The sequence below is a fragment of the Rousettus aegyptiacus genome, unplaced genomic scaffold, assembly GCF_014176215.1.
Source record: "Rousettus aegyptiacus isolate mRouAeg1 unplaced genomic scaffold, mRouAeg1.p scaffold_m13_p_13, whole genome shotgun sequence".
Lineage (NCBI taxonomy): Eukaryota > Metazoa > Chordata > Mammalia > Chiroptera > Pteropodidae > Rousettus > Rousettus aegyptiacus.
In genome coordinates, this window is record NW_023416288.1 from 65780485 (window position 1) to 65806320 (window position 25836).

The window sequence follows — 25836 nt, forward strand, 5'->3', positions numbered from 1 at the left end:
CTACCGGTATCCTCTGATTGGTCAGTGCCCCTGGTTGTTGGTCTGTGCCTCATGTGGTTAAATATTTTAGGTATCAGAAATTGTTCAATTTTTCTCCATTTTCTAAAAAACAAAAATTTATTTTTAGGTTGGAAGCTTTCTTAGAATTTATAGCCTTCACACCAAACTTCAATCAGTGAATTCAGAGCATCAGGCAACATCGCTAGCTCTAGAATTTCATCTCCATGGAGGTACCAGTTATGGTCGGGGAATCAGAGTCTTGCCAGAAAGTAACTCTGATGTGGAGGAACTGAAAAAGTAAGCATTTTACATACTTATTCTGAAATTGTAAATAAGGTATTAATTAAGCTGATTTTCAAGATAATGTTGTTCTGGGATGGAGAGAGGGAATCTAATAGGTTCCTAGTAGTTGATTCTCAGAACCTTCTGTGCCGTTATTCATTTTTTTAAAAAACAGATGAACTTAATGAAACAAATAGAGCGATTATAGGTTCAAACAGCTAACTAGTAGCAGAGCTAAGGTTACAGTCTAAGGTTTCCAGTAGTTACTTGTGCACTAACGTCTACTCTTTGCACTTAGATCATCCTCTACCAAGCAACAAGCAGTGGAAACTGGAGTTTAGCTAAAGTTTCGAGAACTTGATTTCTATCTGGCTTTCTAAACATATTTGATCCTATCATGAAAAAAATAATTGCCTTTCTAAAGTGGCTATAACTGGTAAAATAGGTAACAGAAATGTTTTAGGTTATCATAGTTTTCAAACTTTTAGATGTTTCAAGAAAGTAAATAGTACCTTAAAATAGTACCGTAAATGCTGCTATACACACAGTTTGGTTTTTTGTTGTTGTTGTTGTTGTTTTTTGATGTGCTTCTAGTAGTATGTATATAGAAACTTTTTTACCAGTGTTCTAGAGAATTAAAAATAAATCTTTGGCATATCTTCAAAGAGATATGGAAAATATCCTGCTCAGTATATTGAAATGTCATAGATATTTTCTAAGTTTTAATATATTTAAATCAGTACAACTTTAAAACCAATTAAATCAGTTATTTTAATAATCATATCAATTTCACTACTTTATTTCTTATATTGCAATATACAGCAGTGTGTTTTACTTCTTGAATCTAGAGAGAGATTGTTCTGATTCAGAATGTTATCCATTAAATTCATTTGTTTGCAGTATTTCATTATCCCACTGTTACACTTGTATCTTTCTAGACTCAGATTTTTTTTTTTAATTTTGAGGACCCTTAGAACCCCAGGTAATCTCATAAAAGCTATGACCTTCTGAAGAATTTATACATCCACACAAAATTTTTTATACAGTTTTAATTAGTTCTTGGTGTCTATGGGTAGAGCTAGACTGACCATACTGACTTTGTTTTATGCAATTTGAACTTACATTCTTTCAATTATAGGGTTTTAGAAAATGCAAATTTGACAGCCAATCAGTGTCCAGATGGCATACGTCAATCAGAACATGAGGACAGCTTTCCAACAAGTAAGGACAATTTTTAACATTGGCAGTTCAGTTTCTATGAGTAAAATAAATGCCTTTATCAACATTAATCCTCCCTTTTACTATCTTCCTACCTCTGTCTTTTAAAAAAAAAAAAAATTAATTATTTTTATGGTGGCATTGGTTAATGAAATCCAATAAGTTTTAGCTGTACATTTTAACACTAAAGCATATATATATATATATATATATATATATATATATTTTCACCTCCTATAGTTAGATTTCTTCTCTCTTTTTTTTTAAATCCACATTTATAGTAAAGGAGCATGCTAAATCTTTGTGTTTATGCAGAAGTAAACATTGTTCTTCCCTTAATTGTATAATTACATTTGCAAATTGGGGTGATGGGGATTACTTGATTTGTAATATATGTAGTATTTCTTCCATAATAGGTTTATGTATTTATTCATCTATTTATATATTTATTCATCTATTTCTTCATCTATTAAATATCTGTATTAATTTCTTAAGTAACTTTTGCATGTCACTATCTAAAAGGAACAAAAATTGTTTTTGCTGCTTTATTTCAAACAGCCTAAGTATTTTTTGATTATACATATCTTAGATGTATACATGATTCCCAGGCTTTCTTGAGTTAATGAAATACCTAATTACAAGATATCAACAAACACTCAGTTGTATATTTATATTATTATCTACCTGAATAAGTAACTATTCAAATCTCTAAATTTTAGAACTCTCAATCTGTAAGAATTTTTTCTTTTACCACTTTGTCTTAATATCTACTTGTACATCCTGGGATGTAGAATGTATGTCATATTTCTTATATATATTTTTTATAATCTAACTCCTTTTCTACTATGATCCAAAGAATCATTTTGTAAGTATTTACTCTCTATGTCAGTAATGATAAGCATTAGAATTAACATTAGAATTCACTAAGTGCCTACATGCATTATTATTTAGTACTGACAGCACTCTTATTAGGCTGATATTTTCTCTTTTTTATAGAAAGGAAACTGAGGCTTTGAATTGTGGTGGTCATATAATTTGCCAGGGTTACTTAGCTTTTAACCGATGGCAAAACCAGTCAGATTCCAATGCAAGTTACTTGATTTTTTTTTTTTTTGGTACATATTTTAAATTTATTTCTTCTTTCTCTCTGCCTTAGAACTCTCCACATTTCCCAGCACTTTGGTGATGGCATTTTAGCCTGAGCTATGATTATTTGAATGACCATTAGAAGACCAATTTAGTTCAGTCAACAATCATTTAGAGACAGTATAATTTCTGATTACATTTTTTGAAATCTCTTTTCTCCTTTTAAAAGGATTTTTAAATTATTTTTAATTATAAAGTAATACAAGACCTAATATCAAGTTACATAGGTTTCCCATACCTTTAAGCCCACTTCCTGAGGTAATATTAACAGTTTAGTCTGATTTCTTCAAAACCTTCATGTTTATATAAATATATATACCGATACATAAACATATATGACTTTTCCCTCTGTTTAAAGTTTTTACAAAAATGGGACCATACTGTACCAGCTGTTTCATCATGTACCAATTTTTGGGATAATTCATATAGCTCAAACTTAGTCTTTTAATAGTTGCATTATGTTTGATAGTATATATCTAACATTATTATTTCAGCCATTTCCATTTGAGGTTATTTTCAGTTTTTTGCTCTTACAAATAATGCTTTAATAAACATCCTTGTACAGTTGTACTTTCATGCTTTTACTTTTCTAAAAGAAACTCTTAAAAGTGGGGTCAAAGGATAAAAGGGTAAGCACATTTCTTATTTTTATGGATGATGCCAGATTCTGTGCCAAAATGTCAAGATTCGTATGCAAATAGCAGTGTAGGAGAATGACCTTTCCTGACATTCTGTGTGTAGTAGAGGTTAATATATGTAATTTTTGACAATTTGGCAGGTATAAAGTGATATCTTATTTAATTTCTTTTAGAACTTAGAAACTTAAAAATCTTATATATTAATCAGCAATTTTTACTCCATCTTTGAATTATCTGCTCTTAGCCTTTATCTGATTTTCTGTCGAATTCTTTATCTTTTTTCTTGTCAGTTTATGGAGAACCATGTGTATATTTTACACATATTTTATCATTTGACTACTTTTAAGGTTTTTGCCATTGTTTTCACTTCATGCAAAATGGCAGATATTAAGTAATAGGATTCAGTGAAATTGTACTTTGTCAGCTTAACATGTCCATTCAAATTCTCTTGCCATGGATTCTTATGCCATTTATTAGTCATACTGAGGAATAAGGACAAGTAATATATATGATTGTATATGATGACCCATAAATTATAAAAAAACATAACATACTATTATATATAATAGATTGTAAGCTAAAGTAATTACAAAATATGGATATTTTTTCAGGTCTTAAATTCTTCAGTTTAGAAAGCATTATTAAAACTTACTGCTTGCTATGTTCACTACTTTTGCTTTCTTGTTAAAGTAACATTTTATGGTGATCAAGTCATCCTGCTAAATTTAGTAAGTTTATTATTTTATTCATCTCTCCCTTTATTTCCTTCACAATTTATTTTTCTAAAATAATAAAATTTTTCAAACATGCAGAAAACTTGAAACAATTGTATAGTGAACACTTACGTACCCACCACCTGTTTCTTCAGTTAGCATTTTACTTTATGTGCTTTGTCATTTATTTCTCTCTGAATCTATCAATCCATCATATTTTTTGATGAATTTCAAGTAAGTTGGAGACATAAGTATACCTCCCAAACTTTTTAGAATGAATATTATTAACTAGAGTTCAATATTTGTTTTGGATTCTTTTTTATTTTTGAGGTAAAATTATAAACAATGAAATGGAACTCTTGAGTATACGATTTCATGAGTTTTGACTAATACACAAGGCTATTTAATCTAAATCCCTCTTAAAATCTAGAACATTACCCTTGTCACAGAAATCTCTCTGATGCTCCTTCCTAGTCAATCATGATCACCACCCCTACCCCAGAAGTTCTGATTTTTTGTCAGTGTATATTAACTGTGCTCTTGTATATACTGTATGTTTTTGATGTTCATCCATATTCTTGTATATATCAGTAGGGTTTTTTTTTTTTTTGATACTAGTAGTATGGTATGAGGTAGACTTTTTTAAATATGAATTTCTAGTTGTTGTAGTACCGTTTTTCTGTAAGATGGATTTGGTATTTTTGTTGAAAATAAAATGCGTATAAATGTGAATTCGTTTTTGGGCTTTCCAGTCATCACTTAGTCATATTACGAAGTTAGCATTTTTTTTTTCTGATATTAATTTCCAGTTGTTGCAGCACCATTGTTGAAAGAGTCTTGCTTTCTCCTTGGATTGGTTTGTTGCCTTTATCAAAAATCAGATGATAATGTAACTGTGGGTTTATTTCTGGGCTTCCTCTTTAATTTTATTGACATGTTGGTTAGTCTTTATGTCAGCGCCATATCGTCTTGATTACTATAGCTTGAGAATAAGTCTTTAAGTCATGTAATATAAGTCGCCCAATTTTGTTCTTTTTCAAGATTATATTCTGTATTCTAGGTTCTTTGCATTTCTACCTAAGTGATAGAATCTGTTTGTCTCTTTCTACAGTTAAGTCTCTGCAATTTTGCTTGGATTGCATTGAATCTACAGATCAATTTGGGGAAAATTGGTATCTTAACAATACCGAGACTTCCAAACCATAAACATGACATATTTTACTATTCAAATCTTTTTTAGTTTTCTCAGCCGTGTTTTATAGTTTTCAATGCCCCATTGAATTTTTAATGGATTTTAAAACTAAATAATTCCTTTTCCTTCTCCTTCCGATAGGCTCTGGATCAGTATCACTATATGAAGTAGAAAGATGTCAACAACTGTCGGCTACAAGTAAGACCATGTTTTGTTTTTGAAATAGAGGCATAATAGCGAGCATAATAAAGCCTGTCCTTAGACTCATCAACAAATTCATTTCTATCTAATATTGAGAGCAGATATCCATGAGGGTAAAAATACATCTATATTTTTCTTTTATTCCTCTATCTCATTCTAGCTGGAATCCAGAAAGATATATGTTTTTACATTAAGTATGTATTTTAAGTCATGTATCTGTAGGGTTTATAGAATGTACATGATTTAGCAGTGCAGTGAGGCTTATTTGCAGGTCAAGAATATAAAATATCTTATACGACATTAATTTTAATCAGTTCACATTATACATTTAAGTGTCCATAAAAGAGCTCCTTACAATGAGCCCTAAAACTGTAATGTTAGCAGTGATTGTAAATCTGTCACATGCCCTTCTGTTACTTCAGCTAAGATAAAAAAATAATAATAATTAAAAAAATATTTTTAAGCACAAATCTATTAAATAATGTTCTGTTTATATAGTATCATAAAATGTAAGTTTCTCTTCAGAAACAGGACATGAAATGAGGTAGGGCTAAACGAAAGATGAGTATGCTATTGTACTGGAATTGGAGGTGTCAGTATGTACTCATGGTTTTATAGATAGATATGGAAATGAATACAGGTGTGTATTTGTATATATGTATTTACTCATATGCATATTCATGCATATATTTGTAGGTGCATTTGTATAAGTATAGGTCCGAACGTGTGGATATATGCCCTAGCTCTATCAATGAAAGGGCATAGAAACAATAGTACCTTGTAGCAATGAGCACAGTTAGTGCACAGATGTTGGTGTATAAATAATATTCCTCCTTAAAAGGAATCAGGGCTCTTTGGAAAAATAGCAGATTCCAGGGTTGGAACAGGAGAATTCCAAAATGAGTCCAGAATATCTTGTGCCAGAAAGCAAAGAAATTCTCACTTAATGATGGAAAATGTCAAATCTCATACAATTTGAGCATCAAAATAAAAAATATTGATGATGGAATAGAACTTACTGAATAAAGTTGAAATTCATTATTCCATGTGGATAGTAGATTATAAAATAACAAATAAATGAGGTCTAATGGAAAGCTGTTGTTAAAATTTAATGGCAACTAATAAATGTAAAAGGAATGATGAATTTAGGAAAGGACACAATTTTGCAACCATGATAGTCATAATTGATTTAGTTGTGAATCACCAATATTTCCTAAACTAGCGGGATCCTAAATGTCTAGTGTAAGACTGGGATATTTATGTTTTCCCAAGTACTTTTTTATTAGTTAAAAGGGGGAAAATAAATTCATAGTGGAGAAACCTGTTGAACACCAGCTTAACTAACTGGGTAAAGTTAACATCCCCAGAAATGAAAACACTGATATATGCTCTTAATGTGAGGCACTAAGAAGGCACAGTATTACTTATATAATAGTATTCCTGCCCAAAATGCATAATTTGTATCTGGTTATGAGAAAAAAATAGACACATCCAAATAAATTGCTTCTTCTCAAATTTATTAGTGTCATGAAAGACAAAGAAAAGCTGAGGAACCTTCCACATTAAAACAGTTCAAAGAGACAGGAAAAGTAAATGCATTGCATGGTTCAGGATTGGCTTGTCAACCCAAAAATAAAATGCTAAATAAGAACATTATGGGGACAGTTGGAGAAAGTTGAGTAATATCTGTCGATTCAGTGAAATTTTGCATCAGCGTTATATTTTCTGATACTGAAAATTGCACTGTATTTTATCAATGAAATTTTTTTGTGAAAAACTGAAATATTTAAGGATGAAGGGGTGTGAAGTCTGGAAATTATTCTCAAATTACATATATATGCATATATACACACACACAACCATATATATATATATATGTGAATTTTGTATCTATAAGGTTCCTTTATATGTGGAGAGAGTGTCAAAATGTTAATAAGGTAGAAAATACAATTAGATTTTATTGTACATATTTGGTTCAGGGGGATTCATGTCATGAATATACTTATTATTATTGTAGATTATTCTACCTTAATCTAAAAATTCTCTATAGTACTTACAGATCATCAGTATTTGGAGAACACCCCACTATGTGCTATTTTGAAACAAAAAGCTCCTCAACGATACCGTATCCGAGCAAAATTGAGGTCATATAAGCCCAAGAGACTCTTCCAGTCCGTTAAACTTCATTGTCCTAAATGTAATTCACTGTAAGTATTTTCCACAATAAAACAAGTTCTCACTTCGTAATAAATGTGTAGATATTTTTTCACATTTATCAGTTTAAGTCCTGGCAGTGAGTAAATTGTGATCTTAACGTATTTTGAGAGAATGGTAACATTTTTAAGAAAAAATACTAAATTCTTAGAAAGTAAATCCTTCTGGTATTTCTTAGTAATAATAAATAAAAGTAGGTGCTATTTTCAGATCTGAAATTCAATTAAGTAGTACTGATAAATGCAAATAAATAATAAACTACAAAATTATTTGGGGAGACTTTCTCATTTGTCACAAAAAGTATTCTTAAAAATAAAACATTATTAACTAAAATTCTCAAATTGGAAAGATTTCTGTATAGTTGAAATTTTTAATTAAGTGATATAGAAAGCATTGTTGGAAATATTTCTGTCCTACTTAATAACTACAATATAGTAAATATACTTTAAGTTTTTGTTTGTAATTGAGAATTTTTCAGTACTTCAAAGTTTTTATTTTAAACAGCAACTATTTTATAGATATATAAAGACAGAATGAACGTGTACTTACTATCTCAAGACATATACCATATTTTGAAAATTATTTTTGTCCCTTCTCTTTTTTATGTAATCTATCTTTCCTCTAAATACATAATATGTGTGTATATCTATTACATTTGTGTGTTTATATATTGTTTGTGTTTATGCTTCTATGTATACTAATACACACATATTCTCCTCCAAAATAATATATTCTTTGTGGAGATTTTTAATCATTAGATCTCCTTAAAATGGGGGACTGTCTTCTACACATCTGAGCTTGAAATGGTAGTCGGAATTAAAATATAAATACACATTTTAGATAATTCTTAAAGTATTATCAAATTACATTTTGACAGATTCTGTAAAATTATATAACTTTGTGAAACAAAACCATTGATCTACGATCATTTTTTAAACGAGGAAATTACTTCAGAAAGGTTAAGAGGTATCACCTGTAGTTACACAAGTTGATGACAGAACCAGGACAAGGACATAAACCTTTTGATTCCAGATCATGCCATTTCTACTCTATCATACTTTACCATATGACTTTTTAAAATGATGCTAGATTAAAAGGAATCAAAAGGAATATTGGTTTGTAAAGTAAGTGAAAATGAGATTACTTAAGCGGTAAATGGATATTTAACTGTAGTAAGAATTGGGGACAGCTGCATTGTCTTTTCCCAGTGAGAAGTTTAGCATACTTTACAGAGGAGAACAAATTGGTCCTAGAAATAATTATAAGTAACCTTGGCATCACAAAACCAGGCAAGAAAATTGCTGGTGGTTAATGTAATTATGATATGGATCTACTTAGCCATGAAATATCAAATATCTCTCTATTGAATGAGTCATTTAATCTGCAAAGTGAATTATCTTTATATTTTAAAATAAATAGCTGGCTCATCAGCATAATAACTTTTTTTAATTGGATAATTTGTAAAATTTGAATTTCGAAGCTTATGGTCATTGTTTTGTGTTATTTTGTTGTCAATGATTTTAGGCAAGAAGTTCCACATGAGGGTGATTTGGATATAATTTTGCAAGAGGGTGCAACTAAAATCCCAGATACCAAACTACAAAATACACCATTATATGATTCAAAAGTCTGGACCACTAAAGATCAAGGAGGACGAAAAGTAGCTGTTCATTTTGTGAAAAATAGTGGTATTCTCCCACTTTCAAATGACTGTCTAATTTTGATAGAAGGTAAGATATTTAAGTTACTATTTTATTAGATTATAGCTTTTGCTATGTCTTTCTCTGAGTATTGTTAAATATATTTTAGGAGCAACCTAGGACATATAAAAATCACAATATTGTTCATTTAAATTTCATAAAATGGAATATGTTATTAATAAAAATTAGATTCAAACATATACACACATGCATATATAAATTTATCTGAATGACATTTGAAATTATACATTAAACTCAAGTGTTTGCATTTGTTCATTTTGTTGGATTTCTACATATAATTATAATCAAATCCAAGCTGATTACTGAGCTGAGTAATAATTAAGAGGCTGCTTGTTATGTGTAATTGCTGTTATCTTGGCCTCTGGATGTCACTGTTGTTTTATGAAAGTAGAATGAAGTCATCTGTTGCTATGTAAATCAAAGAAGGGACCCCTGAAAGAAGTAAAAATAACTTGACATGTTTTAAAAATTGAAATTTCGAGTCATATTTATTTTTTTGTATTGCTCTTCCATTTTGGTCTTATTTTTATCTAGTACTTGTCTAATATATATACCACGTATTTTCCCATGCCAAATTTAATGTTTCATTATTTTCCTGGAGACTTTTCTTCCTTAACATTCCATAATAAAAGGAAGACATCTTTAATTTGCATTATAGAAATCTTTAGTTTCATTTTATAAATGTTATCTTTATTACAATAGATTATGATCATTTTCATTGCTGAAGTTTTTCTACTTGTGAAAGTAATATGTAATCCCTTTAGAAAATATGTAAAAATATACATGTATATAAATATTAGTATTGTTTTTATGAACATCTCATTTTAATCTTTATAGTGTATCAGAAATTATTTTAACTAATTTCTGCATATTAATTCCTCTAATCATCAAGACAGTCCTATGTAATTGGTACTATTGTAAGCTGTTTTTATATATGAGAAAACTGAACCACAGAGAAGTTAAATGTTCTTGTTTTTTGAGATAGTAACTTTTCGATGAACTTTATCTCCCTCCTTGTTGGATTGTAATTATGGGGCACAAATAATTAAGTAAATGTTGCCCAATTTGTAGTAAAGTTATCCTAGTATGCATATGCTTTAGCAGCATTTGAGATTATCTGTTCCCTTACCCTCGTCATCATATACTAGCATTGTAAAAAACATGGCTGCTTTGATGAATAAGATATGATATCTTATTCCATTAGCAATATTTTAATCTGTACCAGGAGTTAGATGTAAAAAAAAAAAAAAACACACAGACACAGATACATACATAGAAAAAAAATGGAGCAAAAGTATTTGTAGAGTGTAAAAATATAATAAAGCCGTAGTCCTATGAGGTTCTTTAAGAACTGTCCTTGTAGGCCACCTAAGAGGATGGCATGCAGGCCTTAGGATCCTCTTATCTTATTCTGCCTCTCACAGAATTCTGTGGTGAAGCTGAGTTGGCCTTGAGGGTCCAAAGAAAGCTTGAATAAAGAAGTCCCTTTAATCTCCCAATCCTATCTTTAATTACCACTCATCGCACCAACTTTCAGTCTCATCTGTGGTGCCTCAATTCCCATCCTGCTCTCCACCATATTGAACTGATGGCAATTTCTAAACCCAGTATATTTCTCTATGCTTTTTTGCCATGCCATTGCTACTCTAGCACATCTTCAGAAATAAACTCAGTAATTCGGTAATTCATGTGGGATAGTTAATGAACACCTACATGTACTAAGCACTTTTTCCGATTCACTGGGAAGATTTGAATGGTTCTTGTTGCATATTGTGTGTACTTCCCATGGAGCACTTTTTTTCTTGTATCGTATTTGTGTTATATCTGTCTGTTTACAAATTTGTTTCCTGACTAGAATATAAGCTCCCTAAGGACAGGATACACGTTCATTTTAATCTATGTTTCTTCGCCTATAGTAGTACACCTAGCATATAACTGGCTCTTAGTAAATATTATTGAATAAATTAGTACATCTGAACAGTTTACCTTACAGAGCTTTTTAATGAAAGTCAAAAATGAAAGTGTATGCAAAAGCACTTTAAAATTTAAAAGGATTTTATAAAATGTAATATTTTATTTTATATTTCTTAATATTATAACTCTAACCAGAGGCTAGGGCCTAACTTCAATATGACATAGCAGAACTATGGTTTCTAGCTATCAAAGAGCTGCAGAGGAGGATAAAAGCCGAGTAACTTAAAACACCGCCATGCTTGCTTTTCTTACCAAATTTTTTCCTTTTTTTCGGATCATTGCAAGCCTTTGGTTAATTTCTAGAGTTCTGAAAAAGTTGAATTTGATGGTTTTTGCTAATGTTCTTTTTTGCTTTTATGGAGAAGTGTATTTTTGGACATCCTTAATCTGCTGTGCCAGCAGTACTTTCCTTCACAATTGAATTTTAGCATTACAAGTTTTATGCAAATTTTAGGAAATACACAGAAGTATTTTTATAAATCACATTCTCTTTCCCTGGAGAGGAAGAATTATCAATTAAGCAAAAAGTACACCAGAAAATTTACCAGTAGGTTTGAGTTATCATAGATAATGCTGTCTTTTAATAACGGTGCAACACTGGACATGCTGTTTCTTCTTAAACCAACATGATGGTTTTAATGCCCACCCTGTCATAGAATTGGGGTAACGGTTTTCCTAGGGGAAAATTAACAAACACTATACACGAATTTATATTAACATGAACTGTTTGCATCTGTATTTAAATTTAATGTTGATCTGAAAGTTTAAAAGATTTATTTCAAATTCAGAAGTAAACTTGCCTAGACATTAGTATTATATAGCAGATTTAATAGTGATAATCCTGTCATACTTTAGCCCTCAACTTTATTACCTTTTGATTCTTTGAACCAAAGTGAACCTGGCATAAAGAGCAATTTATAAATTTAAGAAAATGATTTAAATTTCACAAGCCTAATATTTTATTCATCTCAGCATTTTTGTGCAGCAGTTTATTTAATCACTGTGTAAGATCTTAAGTTTACAAACCATTATTTTTCACAGTAAACGTATAAATGTATTAAATCTCTAAATTCATTGTTTTCATTTTCTTTTCCTGTCAATCCCTTTAGTCTTTTACTATATCTCATGTGTTACCTAATAGGTACTTCATTCTGCCTACCTTATATTTATACTATTTGAAAGTTTTATTTATTTTCTTTTAATAGGAGGTACACTCAGTGAAATCTATAATCTTGCAAACAAGTTTCACAGTGTAATTCCTGTGAGATCTGGCCATAACGACCTAGAACTTCTTGACCTTTCAGCACCGTTTCTTATACAAGGCAAAATACATCACTATGGGTATGTTTTCATTTCTGGGAGTTTGGGTAATTAAAAATTGTTTAAGAATAATTTATACTTTTATTATTTTATCCCAATTACTTATTGAGTACAAGTTTATATGAACTAGGTTTTTCATATATATTTATTCTTTTGAAAGCATGTCTATTGAGTGCTTACCCTGTGCTAGGTATAAGACTACCCCAGAGGCTAATTATCGTTTATTTTCTTTCACAAGGATTTAGATACTAGTTACAGAGAAAGGTTCAGATCTGCATCCTAATAAAAGTTAAGTGATTGAATTCCAGAATTCCTGTGCCACAAAGTTACAGATCAGTTCCTCCTGAGAAACTGGAAGACATGAGTACATTAGGAGCTAGAAACAGATTTTTAGGTTTGGAAGGAGGCGGTGGGGATAAATCTCCTTTGCCTCTGCTTGATGAAACCGTCACCTTGGAAATGTTTCGCTTGGAGACACCTAGATTATTGAATACATCTTGTCATACCATTCCTCTCCCTTTTTTGCTCCTCACTTTGTAGCAATTGTTGCTCATTGTTATAATGTATAGATCTTCATTTCATTTGAAAATTATGTACTGCAATCATAGTATCTCTGTGATTGTGACCACTGAAGTCATTGGTAGGTATGTATATGGGGTCTGTTCCATATACAAAACATCACAGAACCTCAGCTATAAGTTAGGACTAAACTCCTGGGTTATAGCTACTTTTACTCTGATGTGCCATGTCTTAATTATCTCTCATTGGACTCATGAACTCAGAGTCAACTTCATTAAGGTTTATGCAACAATTATTAGTTCAAAAATAAGAGTCTATCTAATTACGTTTGTTTCTCTTTAATAAGTTACTAACATGGGCCTTTTCTTTTTCACATGCCCGTCCGTCTTCACTCACTTGCTGTCTTTCCTCTTTCTCTCTTCTATCTTGCCTTCCTAGTATTAGTCACCTTGACCGGTCTAGAACCAGGAAAGCAAATATTAGCTATAAGCTTTAGGAATATCCTTCACTTACTAAAAGTCTAAAATAAAAATGTTTTGTTAAAGACTCTCAGCTTTTCTCCCATTTCAGCATAAACCAAGAAATTCTGTTCACATTCCAGATCTTAAGATGTTTTTAGAATTCCCATTACTTTAACTGTCATTAGTAATAGCCAACATATCATCTTATTGACTTTTCTTTTTAATTATGAAAAATAATTTTTAACTATAGAAAAATATCAAAAATTACATCAGAAACATATATACTCCACTTTAGATTCAACCACTGTTAACATCTTAACATATTTTTCAAGACTTTGTTTTTTAAAAATAAAATTATGCAGAGTAGAAGAAAAACGCTATAGCAGTCCCCTTCTTCCCTTCCTTCTTAGAAGTAACTACTTCCCCAAACTTGGAGTCAGTTCTTCTCATCAGTGTTTTTATGCTCTTAGTATATAACATATGTGTGAACTTTTAAGGAGTATAGCATATTATTTTGTATTTTTAAAATTCATCGAAACTTGTACTATGCCTGTCCTCTTACAACTTACTTTTTCCAATTCAGTATTATTTTCAAGATATATCATATTGATGGATGTACATTAATTATTTTAATATCTATGGAGTATTTTATATCATGAAATTTACTATGGTTTATTAACCCATTTTTCTATTTATGGATATCTATTATTTTTATTTATTGCATTTATAGACAGTGCTAAATGAAGTCCTTTTATATATGTTCTTGCATATTTTCTTTGTCATAATATCAGTTCACTGTATCATGCTCAGCATTTTTTTAATGATACTATGTGTGATGGTATGTTGTAGTATGGTATAAAATGGAATGAATCAGAATGGATGACAGAGACCTTTTCACTAAGGGTCAATATTATTTCCTATACTTTTGTTTCAATTGTGTTTGCGTGTTGTAGTCTGGGTCATGATGTAAAATAAATTTCTTATAGTGAGTTCTTACCTGTAAATTTGAAAGTTACTACTGTAAGGTGTTTATAATTAGTGGAATGCATAGTTTCTGCTTTATTGGAAAATGCCAAATTGTTCTTCCAATGATTGTAACCTTTTATGGTCACATCAAACAGTGTATAAAATTTCACTTTCCCTCAGGTTTTCTCTAAAATTTAGTGTTAGTCTAACTTGCAACTTTGTTAAACTGATGAGCATCAGATGGTATCCATGGTGTTTTTATTAACATTTCCTAGATATTTAGTGAGTTTAAACAACCCTCGTGTTTACTGGCTATTCAGGTTTTCTATTATATAGATTTGATATTCACATCTCCTACTTGTTTTTCTAGTGGGTTTCTAGTCTCCGTTTTGGTTGTGTGTATAACCAATTGCAAGAATTATTTCTATCTGAGACATACTAATCTTTTTTGAGATGCATTTTAAGAAACTTTCAGTCTGTTTTGTACCATTTTAATCTATGGTTTCTTTGGTTTTACAGATTTTTAAAATAGCCATATAGTCATGTTTGCCAAAATGTTTGTCAGAACCTTAAAGGTTTTATAAAACTTTACCTAGATTTCTGGATCTTTTTAAAATAATTTAATACTTGAATTTCTTTTATAGTTATGCATCTTTTAAGGATTTCTATTTCTTATTTAATCATTTCATTAATAAAAATTTCTAGAGAAGTATTCATTTCATTTATTTTTTTAAATTTAAATGTATTGGCAAATAATTGTTCTTAGTACTTTTCTGATGATTTTTAAATCTCTACTTTGTTCTTGAATCCACAAAATATTATTTGCACTTTTTTTTCTTTGGGGTTTTTTGTCAAAGCAACAAACTTATTTTTGTTGATGTTCTCTATTATTATTTTTCTTACCTTTATTTTCTTCTTTTTACATTTTAATGTTTCCTTGGTTTTTCTTTTTTGAATGTGTTTAATTGACTGCTTACCTCACGTCATTAATTTTTAATGTTTTTTAAGATTTATATTCAAATATATAGTTTTCTCCTTGAAAAAATAGCCATGGCTTTAATCCAAGATTAATATGTAGTGTTTTTCTTGTCACTTCTAAATGTTTCATAATTCCATTATGGTATCTTTGGCCCATGAATTATCTAAAAATTTGTATGCACCCATTTTAGGTGCATTTTGTTTGTAGTTGGTTGAATGACTTTTTAACCAGATAGTATAATGAGATTTTGTAATGGTTTTTTGAGATTTGTTTAGCTTTACTTTATCCTAGAATATGTCCATTCAGATTTTGAATATATTGCATAGTTTTTAAAAGAATGTGTATTTTTTAATTATTGTGTTTAGTGTTTAATAGCGTTTAGTTATGTCCCTTACACAAGCTTGTTAATCATGTTCAATACTTCTTTTCCTTTGTAATGTTATCTGTTTATTCACTTCTTAGAGTGCCGACTGTCTTCTGTGATTGTGGGTTTGTGACCTTTTAGTCGGTCGATCTGTGCTTTATACATTATGAGGCTCTTTGCTGGTTCATTCAGGCTCAGTATTTAATCTCCCTCATGAATTAGTTGTTTGGCATATCCTTTTGTAATGACTTCTTCTCTAATCATGATTTTTTTGCCCAAAGGTTTATTTTTTTCCTCATATTGTTACTACTCCATGAGGGGTTTTTTTGGTTCGTAATTGCTTGGTATGTTATTTTCATCTTTTTCCTTCTATGTTCCTTTGTTGTTATATTTTAGTAGGTCTCAAATAAATACTTATTACTAGATTTTAGTTTTTAAATAGATTAGTTTAAAATATGTTAATTACTGATATGGTTAGGTTTTATTTCCACCTTTTATATTGTTTTTCATTTATAATACTGTTACTGTTTACCTTTCCCTCAACTTTTATTATTTTGCTTCTTTTTTCTTCAGTCTTCTATTGAAACTGATTTATAAAAATGTTCTTAATGTGTTCCTGTTTCCTCTTTTACTAATTTGGAAGTAATGAATTCTCTAATTTCTATTTGTTACCTTTAATTTTTAATTTGGATACTTAATTTTTAATTTGTGTATTTTATCATATCTAAATTAATACTGCCTTTTTTCAGACAATAAAACTTCTTTTAGTTACCTTTTTCTGTTATGGAAAAAACTAATGTGTGCTTGAAGGGTGGCAAGGGATAACATTTAATATAATTACCCTCTATCTTTCCCGAGATTGCAAATGAAAAGGAGTCTGCATGAATCTTTTGAATATAGATTTTTATACTTTTGTTTAACTATATACTTTTTATCATCTCTTAGGTAATATGATATTGTATAATAAAAAATTACTTGTACATAAAATGTTTGTGTATAAAAAAAGCAAAAAATCCTATACTAAATAATGTTCAATTTTAGTATATTTATAGTTTTAAATTGATCTATATTAACAAAGAATAGCTATAATATTAGGTATCATAAATTCTAAACCTCTAAATATGTGCTTATTGAACATATTACTCCAAAAGTTGCTAGTAGTAATGTCTTTAGTCAGAATAATTTTCTTATATTGGCTCTACTTAATTAAGACCTTAATTATTATATATTGTTCACAGAGCCATAAAATAAAAGTCCTTAGAGATTATCTGTTTAAACTTTTTCATTTGCCAGATAAGGAAATTAGCCAAATTAGTTAATAATCTGGACCTGGAACCTATCTCTTATTCTCAGTTTAATGTTTATTCTGAACCATACTATCTTTTTGATTTGCTTCTATTGTAAAAATCTTTTTTTAATAATTGCGTTTATAATATGCACAGTATGATATAGGAGGTACAGTACTCTTGTAATAATTTACTTGTTAAACCACATATTTGGACAGGAAAAGTAAGTTATATTAAGTGATTTATGATAATTAATAATAAATTATTTTTAAACATTTGTTTTTTTTCTTTTATTAATTTTAGATGTAAACAGTGTTCTAGTTTGAGACCAATACAAAATCTAAATTCCCTGGTTGATAAAACATCATGGATTCCTTCTTCTGTGGCAGAAGGTTAGCTAAATTTTATGTCCTGTAATTTTAACTGTCTTTGTGTAAGATAATCTCACTGATTACAATCTAGTATTTGTGGATATTGTAAAACCAGAGCAAAGGCTGAGCTAGTTTAATTTTCCCTACACAACACCATTCATAGCTATTGTAATTAAAGTATGAAGTAAATATTTAGAATATTGGGAAACTTACTTTCAAGCATCTGCCAGTATCTTAATCATTACTCACATTTTAATATTTGATAATTTGTTTTAGTATTAATCATTAATGGTATGAGGTGGTAATGCTGGTGATGGGGAGCGGCTGCAAATACAGCTTCCGAAAAATCTCTTAATTCATATTACCTTTGGATTTAAAAGCATTTTAGAGATAGCTATTACACCTTTTTACCCAACACAAGTCTTTAGCTGGAACAACAAGAATTTTTATATCACATTCTTGACTGTGGTCATCTAGCCTTGGCTTAAAACTCTTCCAGGAGACTCGTTACACTTTCTTAATGGTGAGGCAAAATAGTTTTAACATGGGCCATATTTTATCTACTAAAATTAGATGAGCGGTCCCCATCCTTTTTGGCACCAGGAACCAGTGCTTCTATGAGAATCTAATGCCTGATGGTATGAGGTGGAACAGAGGTTGTAATGCTGGTGCTGGGGAACGATGCAAATGCAGATGAAGCCTCGCTGGCTGGCCCGCTGCTCACCTTGTGTAGCGTGGCCCAGTTCCTGACAGGCCATGGACCAGTACCAGCCCATGGCCCAGGGATTGGGGACCCCGGAATTAGAGTAATATTTGTTCCCTCTTCGATAAGATTAACAGGCTTTGTATACTCGACGATATCTGTCAAGTTTTCATTGAGTCTGTTTCTCTAAGCAGGTATCTCTTGTCCTTTGGTACTTTTCCACATTCTTTACTATTTTAATTCTCCTCCTCAGTAAACATTTCACTTTACCAGTACTCTTCTCAAGGTTTGGCATTCGAAATTGGAAATAGGGCTGCAGATGTTGGCCAATTCAGAATATGAAGAAAACCTTTATTTCCCTAAAATTGAACACTCTGTTTCTGTTAGCCTGAAATTTTTGATGTACAGTGAGTCCTTGGATAACATTGTTTCATTCAGCAATATTTCATTGTAACATTGATGAGATGCCTTAGGAACTTAACTCTTGTTTGTATTAATTAGTTTATGGTAATATTGGTTTTGTTATATGTTGTTTTACAACCATTTCAAGAACCTGTCAGCAACGTTAACTAAGGACTTACTCTGTAGATATTTATTTCTGTACTTGATTTTGTTTTCCTTCTCTTGTAACCCAGCTATATGATACTGCTACCTCATATTTTGTTTGTGGCTCAATGAAATTCTAAGTTACTTTCACATGAGCTTCTTGCTATCCAGCTTGGTCTCCCCATCCTATTCTTAATCCATTTCTCTGTTAGTTTGTTTGATCTCTCAGAGTAGATTTTATGTTCATACTTCTTGGTTTTAGCTTAGTTTTAACCTGAGACTTCTTGAATCCTATATATCAGTTCCTCTGTATAAATAATTTCTATCATGTCTGTATGCCCTAATTTATTCTTCTTTCTTGTCCCCTTAATTAGTTCTATTTAAATAATAAGTCCACAAATAGAAGACATATTCCATTCTATAAACATATTGAATATCTTCTATTTACAAATGTTTAATATGTTTATTTTAACCTATAAATTTTCATATGATTTAGTGTCTCATTAATTTCTTCCGTTTTCCTCATTTTACCAAATTATGAAATCTCGGATTCTGACTTTCTTTATCTATTTAACCAGATGATAGCTCTTAAAAAATGTGATTCCTGCACTTATAATACAAAGGGGAGCAACATATTACATAGTCATAAATATTGAACTGTATACTATTTTTTAGAACATTCTGGTATATTAATTTTGTCTTTCATAAAGCTAATATACGATGAATTGCATTTCATGAATTAGATTTTATGTTTCTATCAAACTCAACTAATTTTAAAGATGTATTACTATTTAATCGAAAAAGATAATGTTATTCATAAGTCATTGCTTCTGTCTAGGGCAGAATAGTGTTCCAAAATGTACCTGCTAAAAGGAGCTTAATATATTGGTATTAAAGAACAAAAAGGCCTAAGTTGTTTTTTTTTTTCCTTGAATTATTTTAGTAAACAAAATTAAGAAGTACATATTATCCCAAAACAATTTTTACTTTGATTATAAGGAATATCAGATTCATATGGTTTGATCTTTTTTTCCTTTGCTAGTCCTGGGTATTGTACCCCTTCAACATGTGTTTGTAATGACATTTACTCTTGACGATGGAACAGGAGTATTGGAAGCTTACCTCATGGATTTTGTAAGTAACAGATAGTGAAGATATTTCTGATTAAAAATAATATTTTTTGAATTTTAATATATTTATGTCTTATTACTGAGATTTAAGGTAACTTACAATAAATCTTAAATCATTTAAATAATTTTCATTTGTGTTGACACTAAATCTTAATATATGAATAATAAAAATTTGGAAGAGAGAGTAATTCTCTTTATCATGCAGACGTTCTCTTCCAGGACCCAAAGGCAGAGGTATGATCACACCCTCTAGACATTAATTGTCAACATTTCACTAGGCTTGTTAAGCCTCCAATTTCATACTAGAAGGAACAAAATTACTTTGATAGGGAGTTTACATTGGGTCATGCTAGGAAGCTGTCCACAAGCTCATCTTCATTTCTGACATCACTTCCACAGAATTTACTGAAAGCGGTTATACTCATCGTACAGTTTATTACAGGTAAAGGATACAGATTAAAATCATCCAAGGGAAGAGGTATATAGTCCAAGAAACTTTTAAACGTAGAACTTTCATTTGGAGTAGAAAACAATGTTACTTTCCTGGCAACAAGGTGTAACAGTACACTTGGAGTATTGCCAGCCAGGGAAGCTCAACTGAACCTCGTGTCCAGAGTTTTTACTGGAGCTCCATCACATAGTCATGATTGACAGTTCATCTGACTGATCTCAGTCTTCAGCCCCTCCAGAGGTCAAACGATGCAAATTCCTCACCCTAAATCGCATTGTTAGACTATCCATTGTAACCCCATGTTGTCAGGCAAACAAAACATATGGACACTCTTATCAGGTACAATATTCCTAGGGCTTAGAGATTACCCCCTAGAAGCCAAGGGGAAAGCCTGGTAAATTTAAACTTTTTACTACACACGATGGGAAATGATCTGAGGTAAAGTTGAGAGAAGAGTTTTTCTCCTGCCTAAACAGTTTATCCATTTATTAAGTGAATATTTAGTGAGCTCCTTCTATGTGTCAGGTATTGTTCTTTGTGATAGAACTATAGCAGAGAGCAAAGCAAGAAAAATCCCTTCTTGAAGCTTGTAATGTAGTAGGGAAGGAAAAGCAAATAAATCTATATTATACTCTATATTAATATGTTACAGTCTTAACACATAGGCACTCAATTATGTTATTAAGGTAATAATAAGCCTCTCTTTTCTGATCATCATTTTTATCATTAAGTCAAAGCAATTTAACTTGATTTTTTATATATCTCAAAGCTGTTTTAAAGTAGTAAATCAGATTTTAGAGTTCAGTCTAGCATTCTAGATTATGAATTCTATAATCTTGATAGATTGACATAGTCTAGATTATTTTAGATAAATAACTTTTAATTTTAACTTTAATAAAAGATTAAAACAGTTTTTTTCTTTTATAATTTTTTTAAGGACAAATTCTTCAATATTCCAGCATCAGAAATCCTAACCAATGATGACCTTCAGCATAGTATGGATATGATCATGGATATGTTTTGTCCTCCAAGAATAAAAATCGGTAGGCAATATTTTAGCAACCCCATTCATTCTTTTTCTTAAAATAAGACCTATCATATATCTGACCTATGGACTTTGAGAGGTGTGAAAACTTTGAAATGTGAATTCAAGTACATTACTACATAGTGATTTCTTACTCTGTGATCTACCTTTCAGTGAAGACAGTGGCAGGAATAAAATGGATATGAATCATCATTCCTGAAATGAAAAGATTTTTAAAATATTTAGAAATATAATAGAGGCAGTTTTGATCACAAGTACATTTGATACTATGTTTATGCATATAAACATTTTAGAAGAAATTATATTAATGGGTGAAATTTTGACAAGAAACATTTTCTATAAGCAAACTTCATTTAGCCAGCTTAATTCATTGATGAATTTTCTATTCAGTATTAACTAGTTTCAGATTTTATAAGTTTTTATTCACATTTTTATTTTACTAATTAGTTTTATCAGCTTTGGTTGTTTTCTATGTAACATTTGATTCATCAACCAGATCTTCAGTTCAGATTGTATTGATTACACCTATTGCCACTGAGTTTTCTTTTCGTGGCCATTATTTCTGTGTATGTTGAAACTTGCAGATCTAAATCACATTAAGACAATTTTACTCTTCTAACAGTTTTTCATCAGTAACAGATTTTGCCAGCTGCAGATTTAACTGTTATCAGTTTAACTTTTATAGGTTGTTTTTAATTGGACTTTTTTCCCTCAGGTAATTTTTGCGTTTTAAAAAATTCCAAAATGGTAGTTTTTCCTCATCTGTAACAATGTTTAACTTATATACTTTTATTTGATGTCAGTTTTAATTTTTGTTGGCTGTTCAGATTCTTTTGGATAGATTCATGAAAATAAAACTACCATATCAAAAAGCACATATATGGTAGACTTTTGATACATACTACAAAATTGCTTTTTAAGAATATGTTACCTGTTTATAGTTTTACCAGCAGTGTAGGAGAACACCTGTCTTGCTTGACCCTGGCCAACACTGAGGACTATGTTAAGTGTCTTTCAAACTCAGATTTGAAGAAACATTAAGAAAATGGCATCTGTGTCCACTAACTTTGCCTTAACTCAGTACGCAGTACCCGATGGTAGTTTCAGCTTGACAAATGTAAGGGCTTTAGCTGATTTGAAATTCAGGATTAGTTTCTTTGTTTTCTGCCTTCACTATCAAATCTTTTGAAAAACCCCACATTTAATTACGTTTTCCTGTTGTTAGGAAAAAATTTAAATTAGTCAGAATTGCTCCAAAACAATAACATGAATTCCGTATGTAATTTGGAAGGTAAATAATATTAAATTTGGTAAGTATATTTATTTACTGTTCAAGCTAAATTATATCCTGTTTTTCTAGCTAAGCATTATGCTTAGATACATATTTCAGTGTTATTTGTTTAGGTTTAATTATTAAATAACATTTTCTTTTGGGTTTGTAGATGCATATCCGTGGTTGGAATGCTTCATCAAGTCGTATAATGTCACAAGTGGAGCGGAGCAGCAAATTTGCTATCAGATTTTTGACACCGTTGTTGCAGATGATCTTATGTAATAGTGACATTCAATCTTGCATATGTAAAACATTACTATTTTCTATGAGATTGCTATAAAATATGGAGCGATTTAGCTCAATAGTTTATTTTCCATTTTAACTGTCTTTTTTTTTTTTTCACAAATAGACATTGTGTTATCTTAACGCCTTGTGAGTAAGTTAAGAATGTTTTTGTTGCTCAGAGTACCCAGTATTATAGCTGCTAGGGATATAAAAGAAAGAGAGACATTGAATAAATAAGGACTGTTTTCATTTACCCTTGTGGTCCCTTCAGAGAAGCTGTTTTGTTCCCCTATACTAGAAATCGCTTTCCCTACTGGTTTCCTCCCATGCATCAGCCACTGATTTCTCTGCTGTCCACCATCCCTGGTGGAGCTTCTTTACCTGCCCAGATTTTTATATCCGCAGTGTTGATGCTTTTAGCGTGAGTATGAGATTAGAAGATGTCCGTACCTTAAATCTCTCAGTTTTGACTGAATGCAAGGTACATAGCAGCTGGTGGTTTTGTGTTATTTTTGTACAAAGGAATCTACTTAAGCAAGTACTCCTCAATGAAAAACTTGTTCAAGTGAGCTACAGTATACTTAAAAGCATGGTTTACTTTAGATGGAAGTGGCAGAATTGCTTTATTGGGGTGCTGATATAGACCAATTTAAGATAAATCCATTTTTTCAGACCAGAATTATATACTTTGATTGCTTATTTCTCTAAATGGTATTAGAAGTTATTCCATTTCACCTCAACTTAATTAAGTGATCAGATTTACAGTGTTAGCTACTTAACTTATATAGTACCCTTTTTAAAATAGTCATTTGTAAAATATACTTCAGGCTGAATATTGAATGAGATGTTAACTCAGTATATGGTCCACTTTTTAACCTGACAATATGTTAAATTTAAAATGATGAATATTCAGTTTGATACAAATAATTCTATGTATCTGTATATATGTGTAGATTTATGTATGTTATTTGCTAAAGATTGAGGAATACAAACCGGCTTAGTTCAATATTGAATAAATAAATGCACACAATTCAACTGTTTCATTTGTTTGCCCTCTTTGAGCTGTGGCATGACTTGAAGCAAAGAGTCAAAGCAGATATGTCACTATAGCAGATGTATAGGACTGTCTGCATATCAGGTACTGTGCTAAGTGCTTAACATTTATTTGAATTTCACAACCCATTTTCCTGCTAAGAAAACTGAGGCTTGATTAATGAGCTGTCTTGACTCAGTTCTCACAGTTACTAAATGCTAGTTAGTGCTTGAATATAGGTAATTTGTGTTCAGAAGCTGCATTGTTAACCATTCCAGATTCTGGAGCTAAAGCTAGCATGGGATTTTCTGAAAATGAGTCCTGCCTTAAATATCTGAAGAACATTGGAAATAAGAGGAATCATGATGTGTTTTCTTACACTAAAAAGGCTATTAAGACCTTATTGGTAGGAAGGATTGAATATCTGCTCATAATAACTCTAAATTCTGGTTCCTGAGTATATTAGCACATCTCTAAACCTAACTACCCATCTCCCTTATCACCGAATTCTCAGCTTGTTTGAGACAATGAAAAAGACTGATGCTGCTGTTTGGGAGACTTAAACTCTTGTTTCAAAACATATTCAAGGAAAAAGTTTAAGAACCCTAAAATCGAACAGATATGTTTGCATACCAATGGTATGGTTGGGATACAAAGGTGAGAAAGACATTTTTTTCCTTCTAGAAGCACTCAGTCTAGGAAAGTAAGGACCAAAATGTTGCCTCAGGCTAGTTCTCTTTTTATTTTTATTTTTTCTATAAATCCCCACATTGTCCTTATTGTTGTTTTTTAACTTTTCAATTTTGAGCAAAAAGAGTTCCATCAAAACCTAGTATGTTTATCCACTGGTGTTGTATGTGCCTCACACTAATTAGGAATCTGGATTGTTAGGAGAATTTTGTTTCTGGAACGACAACTACATGGTAGTGTATGGTGTCCAGATTTGAGTGCTCTCTCCATTACTGTCCATGCAAATACTGAGAGAGTCTTCCTCTCAGATTTAAAATTACATAAATTTAAGAAAGCTTGTGTATAGCCTCTTCCTCAGTTTCCAATCTCTGCAGCTTCCATCGTTTTAGACAATACTGCATTGTTTTCATGGCCTCTGCACTGCTTTGTATGAGGAAAAGAATGCATGTCTTAGAAAATCTGAGGCAGTGGATTGTTCTCTATCTAGATATGATCATGAAAAATGCACTGCGTGCAGGTTCTTTCTGCAGCCACCCTCATTATAATGCTTTATTTGAGGGAACTATACATACCAATCTGCAATGCATCGTTCTTTTTTTCTTTCTTTCTTTCTTTTTTTTTTTTTTTTTTTTTTTTTTTTTTTACCTCCGGTCATGTTGAACATTGGGGGTTGTTTCTAAATGAATATGGAAAGACTGCTGTTGGTGGATATGAAGAAGTTGAATCCATCCCTGTCTATCTGAGATAACGGTCTCCAGTGGGGCACCTGCTGCCTAGTTTACTAATCAGTGTAGACCTGTGCTAGAACTATTTGCAGGTCACAGGAATGGGCCAAAATCTTCCTGTTCACTTCCCAGCAGACTGTGCTATTTTGTTTCCAAAGTCAAAGCATGAAATTGTCACTAATTATGACTCTCAATCCAGCCAATTCTCTTCTACACTTTCTGGAACCTTTCACTGGTATCTGGCATAAATCTAGATTCTTCTGATTATTTCAGTGTTTTGAATTTGACCATACATTTCATCAAGTTTTGTTTTTATCCAGAATATTTTTTAAGTAACATGTATTTATAAGTGTTTGGAACAACATAAAGTTTGTAAAGTTGAATTAATTC

General features: G+C 30.9%; 1 protein-coding gene across 22 annotated transcripts in view; it reads left to right on the forward strand.

The window, feature by feature from the left end:
* POT1 (protection of telomeres 1) overlaps positions 1 to 24038 on the forward strand; it is a 70714-nt gene extending 46676 nt beyond the window's left edge. For all 22 annotated transcript variants that reach the window (XM_036230962.1, XM_036230976.1, XM_036230956.1 and 19 more), the window contains 10 exons: positions 128 to 297; positions 1421 to 1503; positions 5331 to 5387; positions 7441 to 7597; positions 9129 to 9334; positions 12505 to 12640; positions 17498 to 17586; positions 19857 to 19948; positions 21333 to 21438; positions 22883 to 24038. In XM_036230962.1, coding sequence (XP_036086855.1) covers positions 128 to 297; positions 1421 to 1503; positions 5331 to 5387; positions 7441 to 7597; positions 9129 to 9334; positions 12505 to 12640; positions 17498 to 17586; positions 19857 to 19948; positions 21333 to 21438; positions 22883 to 22995 — 1209 coding nt within the window. In that variant the 3' untranslated portion in view covers positions 22996 to 24038. The remainder of the gene's footprint in view (positions 1 to 127; positions 298 to 1420; positions 1504 to 5330; positions 5388 to 7440; positions 7598 to 9128; positions 9335 to 12504; positions 12641 to 17497; positions 17587 to 19856; positions 19949 to 21332; positions 21439 to 22882) is intronic.
* Positions 24039 to 25836: the final 1798 nt, after the last annotated feature.